Raw genomic sequence first — 8,536 nt, forward strand, 5'->3', positions numbered from 1 at the left:
GGGAAAGATTTCACAAGTCACAATTAATTTTAAAACAGATAATTGTGAGTTGTTAACCTGATCAGAGGATGACCTTGATCAAAGTACTTAGCAGCATGTACGTTACTGTCATGGGTAAAATTAAAAGTATTATTAACTTACAGAAAAGCATAAAACCCAAAGAATGTTAGATAGCCTCTGAGGCCCAAATAAATTCTAAGTTTGATTTATCCCCTCCTTTACAGTTAAGTAAAGTGAGACACAGGGAGATATTTTGATTTGCTTAGAGCTCAGAGCTTAGAGTAGACAGAAATGAGAATGGGACTACAAGTCCCCAGGCCACCTGTGAGGAAATACCTCTACTCCCACTCCTTAGCACCAATGATCTATTCCTGTTCGAGCAGGGTAATAGAAACAAGTGAAACAAAATGGAAGAAAATACTGGGGGAAATGAAAAAGGGAAGAAAATGGCACAATGAATTTAGCTATATTGTCAACAATCACTGGGTAGCTAGTTTATATGAAATTTAGGTTTATTTTTTCTATTTAAGAAAAGAAATAACTTAGAGGAGAAAAAAGGAGGGCGTAGAGGAAGATTTGGATACATAAACATTAATAGCAAGTTATGTATGTTACCACTAAAGATTTAATAGTGATAAAAATCTGATTGTTCTTTGCTGACAACTTACATTTTTACTAAAAGAACACTGTTTTGGAGCCATGGATTTGTTTTTTAAAAAACATAGTATATTATATATTCACCGCTAAATTTGAATTGCAATAGTCTCTCAAGTTAAAAGGTTTGGTTTACACAAATAAAACAACATTCTATTCAAATTCTATTGCATCTGAGCATGGATTATTTGTGAAAGATTTAGGAGATTTTATCCAGCATGTATCCTCTTATAAGAGATATTCTCTAATGACTAGATAATGACTAGATAACTTATATCAACTAAACTGAAAATGATACTTCTGAAGTACTTGAAAGTATTTTCAGAAGTTTTTCCCTGTGTTAAAGCATTTTCCCTTAAGTACAACACTGTCTGCCTTTTTCATTTTTGCGTATTAATGATTTTAATAAGAAAATATTTGTTTACAAACAAATTATAAAAATTTCTCAGAGAAACTCAAATTTAAATAGTTTATTAGTGAGGAACCTAATCAATCAACCTGGTAACATAACTTGCACTCCGTAGCCATTAGCCCCGACAAAAGATTCATTTAAATTATCTCTTCTTATATTACCATCTCAAATACTTTATTAGAAAAGGTAAAAATGATTTTAAAAGAATACAGATCTTCTCATAAATAAAAATCTGAAGGCAAAGTAAAAATACTTTGAAGATTCCAAAATTTAAGATAGCATTACATTAAAAAAAATACAACTCAAGAATTAGAGAATAGAAAAATCTTCTCGACAAAACCTGGTAAGATACCCTGAGGTCTCCTAACTTGGAAGCCTACTAAAGAAATATCCTATATGGAGGAATTTCAGGTAGAAAATACAGGCCACAGAGGAATCCAGTAGCGAGAAGAGACAAAAAATGCATAGTAGAGGATGGAGAAGGAAATTCTTAAAACTTATTCCAGTTAACAAATATAACTAGTTAACTCAATAATTCAAAAGCATTTAAGAATTCTAGAAGAGTACAAAAATAGGTTAGAAGCTTCTCTGTATATAATAGTGTCTGTGTGATACTATTTGAACAAAAGAGATGGATTAGTTGATCTCTCAAGTTAATTTTCATCATCACAGTTCTCAGTTCTAAGTAGCTCAAAATCAATTACTGACAACACAGATATCTTTTTGCTTTTTCCTTCATGAAAGTGGATGGTTTGCTGTGACTGACTAAGTCACCAGTAAATCACACTCCCCTACCTACCATGTAAAGAAGCAACAAGTATATGAAGCACCCCTTTGCTTTTGGCCAAAGGTATGCAGATGAGAAGTACTGTCTCAACTTTTTAAAAATGCAGGTTTATTCACTACAGACTTGCATTTTACTGGATATGCATGGGACAACTAGGCATTACTATTGGTACAGAAAGGACTACATCAAGTAAACAAAAGCTTGGACATGAAATGTACTTAGCGATTTTCTTTTTTCTTTTTTTTTTGCGATATGTGGGCCTCTCACTGTCATGGCTTTTCCCGTTGCCGGACGCGCAAGCTCAGCGGCCATGGCTCACGGGCCCAGCCGCTCCGCGGCATGTGGGATCCTCCCGGACCGGGGCACGAACCCATATCCCCTGCATAGGCAGGTGGACTCTCAACCACTGCGCCACCAGGGAGGCCCTTAGCGATTTTCTTTATCCTATATGTTACCTATGTGGCCAGTAACATTCATGCCAGGAACCAGGTGTGACTCCACACTGATTCAACATAGCCAGTCTAATCTTAAGGAACTGATGCTAAGTTTCTACTGTTCTTCTCTCAGTTATACGCATGCAAAAACACATGAAAGAAAGAAACAACATTTGAGAAAATCGAGCTGGCTCCCTCACTAGTGGCAAATTCTCACTAAACACTTAACTGGAAATACTGGCACCATGTATTTTACAATGTCAATGCTATTTTATTCAGAGCTCTTAATTTGAATGCATCATGTAGCAGGTGTTTAGGTTGTATAATACTTTGCTTTATAAATATGTGTGAGTCCTAAAAAGATTGCTTTAATGAATTTTTTTTAGAAATGAATTATTTTGAGATGAATGAACCAGGCAATTATGTTGCAAGGAAACAAATCCTAGCAATGGCAGGCATCAAATTTTTCCTGCAAAATACCTATTACATGAAAAGTATATGAAGAATGAAATGCAAACAGTTCTTATCCTGTCATTAATGATTCACTTGTACTTCTCAATAAAAGGTGCACTATCAAAACATAAATTAAAGGCTATACATTAAACTATATGTATTTTATTTATGCTTTACTATTTTAGTTAATACAAGGTGCTCTCTATTGAAGCACACCAAATGGTAGCATAACAGCTTGAAAGAGTTAATATAACTCCAAATCATGAAAAGCTTATTTCTTTCTAGGATAACATGGTACAAACAGTACACTTGGTGCTTAATAAATATATGTTGCATGAATGAACAAGTTACTAAATAAACCTTTGATTTTCAACAGCTGCCATAACATTTATTCCCCATCAGGACTAATTTCAAGACAAGGCAGATGAAAATATTCCACTGCTCAAGAAAAACAAAGGAATTTGGTAATTTTTCTGTGTCTTCCTTATTTTAGGAACAGAAACTTCAGAGTCTGAGGCTGTGTCGGCAAGAGAAAAAAATTACAGTTCTCTGGAGAAAGGCAGATAACTTCATTCAGTAAGATAACATTAATTTAATATCCTCTACTTGCTAATCACTAGGCAGAAAGCATATCAAGGACCAAAAAACCTAAGCAAAGAATTATATAATGTGATACAAAGTGTGAGGTGACATTCTTCCCATCACTTCCCACTCTGCAGCAGCTAAATCAAAATTCTTATTTTTCTCTGATCACTGCATACTCTTTCACAATTCTGTCTTTACACATATTTTTTCTGCCTAGATAACTTTTCTCCAACTTTTTTATCTGGCAAACATCTACGCATCCTGCAAGTCCCAATGCAAATCCCACTTACAGTTCCTGGATCCCGCAGTAGTGTTCACCATCTCCTTCTGCACTCCCCTGGGATTTGTAAAAAAAATCTATATTATCTTTTAATGACTGTTGTCTTTACTGGACTGTATACATCTTAAGAGCACAGACTATGCCTTTTTAATCTTTGTATTCCCTGTGGTAGCACTGTATGAGCATGAATATATAATTGTTAAAAGAAGAAATAAATACAGTAGATGTAGGAAAAAGCAGAAGAGTCAGTAGAGACATTACAGTTTTGAAGAGACAAAACATAGTTCCCCATTGCCGACAGCACAACTCCTGATGCTCAGCTTGCTGAAGAGGGATGTCACCTCCTGATTTTATCATGGCATGTAGAAGTAAATCAGAATTCACTGCTCGGAAATTTGCTTTATATTCACTGGAAAACATCTGGTGCATAAACTGTAAGATATGTGCACTTTTAACATGTTGATGTATAGCCATTAGGAAGCAGTGAAAAGGAAGTTTAATATTTGACATCCTTGGAGAATAAACATAGAAAGAATGAATTTAATGTTTTGATTTATTTTTTTCCCAAGAAAATGATGCAACACTATGCTGCTTAAACCCAGAACTGCACAGCAGTGGTCTGTATCTCTGATACCATCCTTTTAAGTAAGTCTAGGTCAGCAGAGCTTATCCCAGGCCAAACTCCAAAGTCTACAGGTCTAGACTATCTGTAGGTAGTACCGTAATCACCAATCTTACTTCCTTCTCAGCATGTGAGTGGTTCATCTAAGAGAAGCCCTGCTTATGACACATACACTCTAGACTTCAAGCTGTGACATACTCAACTTTACTATTATAGAAGATGTGGCAAATAGGGGACTTCTAGGTCAGATACCCATCTCCAAGCCACTTATATTGTACCTTCATAGCGATTTTGACTCATATTTGGAGACCAGTATGCAAAAACACTGTGGACTCTTACCTTACCCTGAGTACTAGCTTTTATTTCAGGCATGATTTCTGCAATCTGATTCAGATAAGGGAGAGTGCAAGTGCATGCTCTGGTCTGAATTAATTTCTTTTATCTCAGGAATAAGGAAACAAGAAGATCCCCAAATTATCATGTGAAAAATATGTCAAGTCTCTTTCATCACCACTTTCAAAAAATGTTTATTCAGCATCTACTATTGCCAGGCATTTGTGCTACACACTAGGTGTTCAATAAGCAATGTCACTTTTCACACATAGCTTGTGGTCCAGCAGAAGAAACAGACATTAAACTAATAAATACACACACAAGTATATAATTACGAAATGAGATGAGGGTTAAGAAAGAGAGGAAGAGTGGGGGGCCAATTTTAGACCAGGCCAGGGTGAGGGAGTGATAAGGGAATATCTCTGAGGAAAGGACAATTAAGGTAAGACTGAAATGTGTAAGTGGGAGGTACTATTCAACCAATCTGGTTTCAGATTCTTTAAAAACTATTTTCAATCAGTTCTTTTCCCCTTGCTTATTCTATTGGCTTTTAGTGAAATTTGATGACATTATTGGTGTTTCTTAATGAAAATAACAGTTCCCATTGCTTTTGTGACAACTCTTTCATAGTTGTCTTCATGCTTCTCTGACTACTCCATAAGTCTCCTCTGAAGGCTACCCTTCTTCCTTCCCAGCTGGAGTGTCAAGTTGTGTCCTTTGTTCTTTATATTCTACAGGCCCTTCCTGGGTGATCTGTCTATCTATGGATTCAATCCCTATATACTTGAGACTCCCAAATCTCTATCTTCAGCCACTTCTTAGCTCTAAATTCATAAATTCAATTGTCTGATGAGTATTTCTTTCTGGATAACACAGAGATGCCTCAAATTCAACAAATCCAAAACTCAATTTATATTCCCACCTAAATCTATTCTTGCTGCTATTGCCTATCTTCATTATTGGAAGATCTTCTGCTCTATCTCTGCAGCTAATAAGATGGAATCTTCCTCAACTTCCTTTATCTCACTCACCACTCCTAGTCACCAGATCTTCTGTATTCCTGTTGCACATCCTTAGTTTAAGCCCTACTCATAGCCTAAGTAGATTATTTTAAACATCTCCTAATTGTTCCCCTGTCTTCACTCTATGTCCAGTCCACTCCACCCTTTTCACTACCATCAGTTCCCTTTTTAAAGCAAGTATTTGATCATTCTTGCATAGTCCTCCAGTGCCCAGATGAAGAAGTACTCACCTCTTATCAGGATATTAAGGTACTTTACAGTCTGGCCCTATTCTATCTTTTAAAGCCTAATTTTAGGCCACTATTTCCCATTTATTTTTGGTGGGAAAATAGCTTATCATTTTTCATACACACCAGGCATGCTCCTTATTCTGTGTGCCTGCGTAAGTGCTCTTTTATCTACCTGGAAACTCCTTCCCTCTGTTCCTCCACCTCTAAGAACACATGCTCGTCCTCCACTAGGGTGTTAAAGATCACCTCTTTTGCAATATGAACCCATTTATCTTAGTCAAAACTTCTGTGCCCCTAATACTCAGCTCATAGTTTTATTTTAGTAATTATACTATAATGTTGTGATTATTTATATGTCACTCTCCCCCCACTAGGCTTTTTAAGATGGCAGGAACTAGAAGTTACATCTGTCACACACAGTGCTGACTGTACTGATTCCTGAAGTACGTTTAATTATCTACACATTTATTATTAATCATCATCATCTTAATAACAGTGACTACTTAGTGAATGCCTACTGTGTGCCAGGCACAGAACTAGGCACTATTCAAACACTATCTCCTTTGCTTTTCACACCAATACCAAGAGGTAGTTGATATTACCTCTGTTTTTTAAAAAAGAACTAAGGCTACGGTAAAATGACTTGCACACAAATGACAGTAACTGACTGAGTCAAATTTCAATCCCATATTATTATAAGACTCATGTTCTTTTTCACTGTGGCTCTAGCCCCAGTCATGTTAGTGTCATCTTACCTAACATGGGAAAAAAAGTCTATGTTCCTCTCAGAATATCTAATGTACTATCAGAATCTTGCAGGATTCTTTTCACATTGATTTCTCTTGTCTGACTAGGCACTGCTCTTTTAACACACAAAAGTAGACATATAATGTACAATATTCAATTTTCATTGATGTATACACAAAGAACACTAAAATAATTTAATTATTTTAAGGATGGTTTTTCTAAAATAGGATTACTTAATATTTGGGATACTAAAGCACAACTTTTAGAAGGAAATGAACTTTATAACTGATTGTATGCAATCGTACATGCCAAATGCTTCTGTGAAAGCTCCCTTGGTGAGTTTTCAAGTAGTTTTTCAAGTAGTTAAATAAAATGTCACCAATTGAGTTAATAAGCCCCTTTAATTTGTAATTTGGTACTGCATAGTACATCAAATTCAATGAAGGAGGAAAATATCACCAAATCCAGTTGGCTGATAATTAGGGGATTTTTTTTCTGCTTGAAGGAGAAGAAACAAAAAAATTTTAAGGAAAAAATTTTTAAAGGAAAGAAAAGCAAAGTTTCCCTTCCCACCAGTTTTATGATGTCCTTACCAGGGCACACAGAAGGTCAACCGCTTCCAAGATCAGTTCCTGATGGCCGATGCGGCTGACCCCCAGATCCTCTAGTTCCTGATGTGTAATGCGCAGCAGCTGGTCTCCACTGATCTTCTCCCTCTCAAAGTTCTTAATATACTGCTGCAAACAGTCATCAAGACCTGCAAAAGAAAAATACGGAAGACCAGAATGAAGAAAAAAAGACAGTTGAACCAAACAAATTAAAAAAAATAAATAAAACAAGCATTAACTCCTACCCAGTCACAAGTTAAGTCCATTTCAGCTCTAGACTAGTTCAATCATCCACCTTTCCTCAACCTATATATGGGCTTCACTTGGGGAAAAAAATCACTTCCTCATATCCCAGCTGTTAGGCTCCTATTTGAATTTTCCTCAGCAGCTACTGCAAGTCTTTACCTCTCTTCTCAGCAGTTCTCTTCGTTGCCTGTTTCTCAAAATGTGCTAATGGGCAGGTTCTCCTACTTCCAAATTTATCTGCACCCCACTCCTCCTTTCTTCTTTCAGAGGGAGAGGTACCCTTCTTTCTATACAAGGCTAATCAATCTTCCTCTGCTCTGGAATCTTCTGCCACCTTAACACTGCTTGAACAATTAAAAAATTAAATGCTCTATTTCAACCATTTCCTTCTTATTGACTCCTTTGTTCAAACCTCTGCCATCTTAAAAAAACAAAATAAAACAAAACAAAAACCTTTCCTTTATTTCCTTGATCCTGTGTTCGCCACCAGTCTGTTACTCCCTTCAGAGCCAAACCCCTTACACCTTTATTTCCTCACCTATAATGCACTCCTTAATCCACCATCATTTGGAATTTACCCAGATCCAAAAATGGAAATCCACAGTGGATACATTTTTCAAGATTACTCAGGGCACTTCATAAGTGATTGGCCAGGCTACAGATTGGGTGGCTTCAATCACCTCTGAAATGACCTGATATAAATGATGAACCGGACTAACAAGATTACTTCTCTCCACATTTTTAAGTAAGGAATACCAAGAAAATGAGGCAATCACGAAATCTAAAAGGTCTTGATTCTATGTCAAGAAGGGAGACGAAAGGCCATAATGGGCAACGATCCAGTTGAAATTATGACAGAGCAGAAATTATAAGCAAGTAGAGAAAGCAAAGACGAGGTTACAATTGTGCAAAGGGAAGCAAAGTCCCATAACAGAAATTATGTAGCCACTGAGATAAGAAAAGAGACACTCCTAAAAGCCACCTGGTTCCTGATAGGATAGTTTAGTACCAGGCCACACATGTCCTTATTGTCTTTTCAAACTTTCTTGAAGTAACTTGAGTTACCCTGCAGTCTCTCTATACTACCTTTCTTTCACCTCCCATTGGAATATGCACATCACTC

At 36.4% G+C, this 8,536-nt stretch overlaps 1 protein-coding gene across 3 annotated transcripts in view; it reads right to left on the reverse strand.

Annotated features, from left to right (window-relative positions):
• The window catches only part of CNKSR2 (connector enhancer of kinase suppressor of Ras 2), a 258,846-nt gene that overhangs the window by 198,284 nt on the left and 52,026 nt on the right, over window positions 1-8,536 (reverse strand). For all 3 annotated transcript variants that reach the window (XM_007469301.1, XM_007469302.1, XM_007469303.1), the window contains exon 2: window positions 7,153-7,316. In XM_007469301.1, the coding sequence (XP_007469363.1) occupies window positions 7,153-7,316 (164 nt within the window). The remainder of the gene's footprint in view (window positions 1-7,152; window positions 7,317-8,536) is intronic.

Source organism: Lipotes vexillifer, unplaced genomic scaffold, assembly GCF_000442215.2.
Source record: "Lipotes vexillifer unplaced genomic scaffold, Lipotes_vexillifer_v1.1 scaffold1442, whole genome shotgun sequence".
Lineage (NCBI taxonomy): Eukaryota > Metazoa > Chordata > Mammalia > Artiodactyla > Lipotidae > Lipotes > Lipotes vexillifer.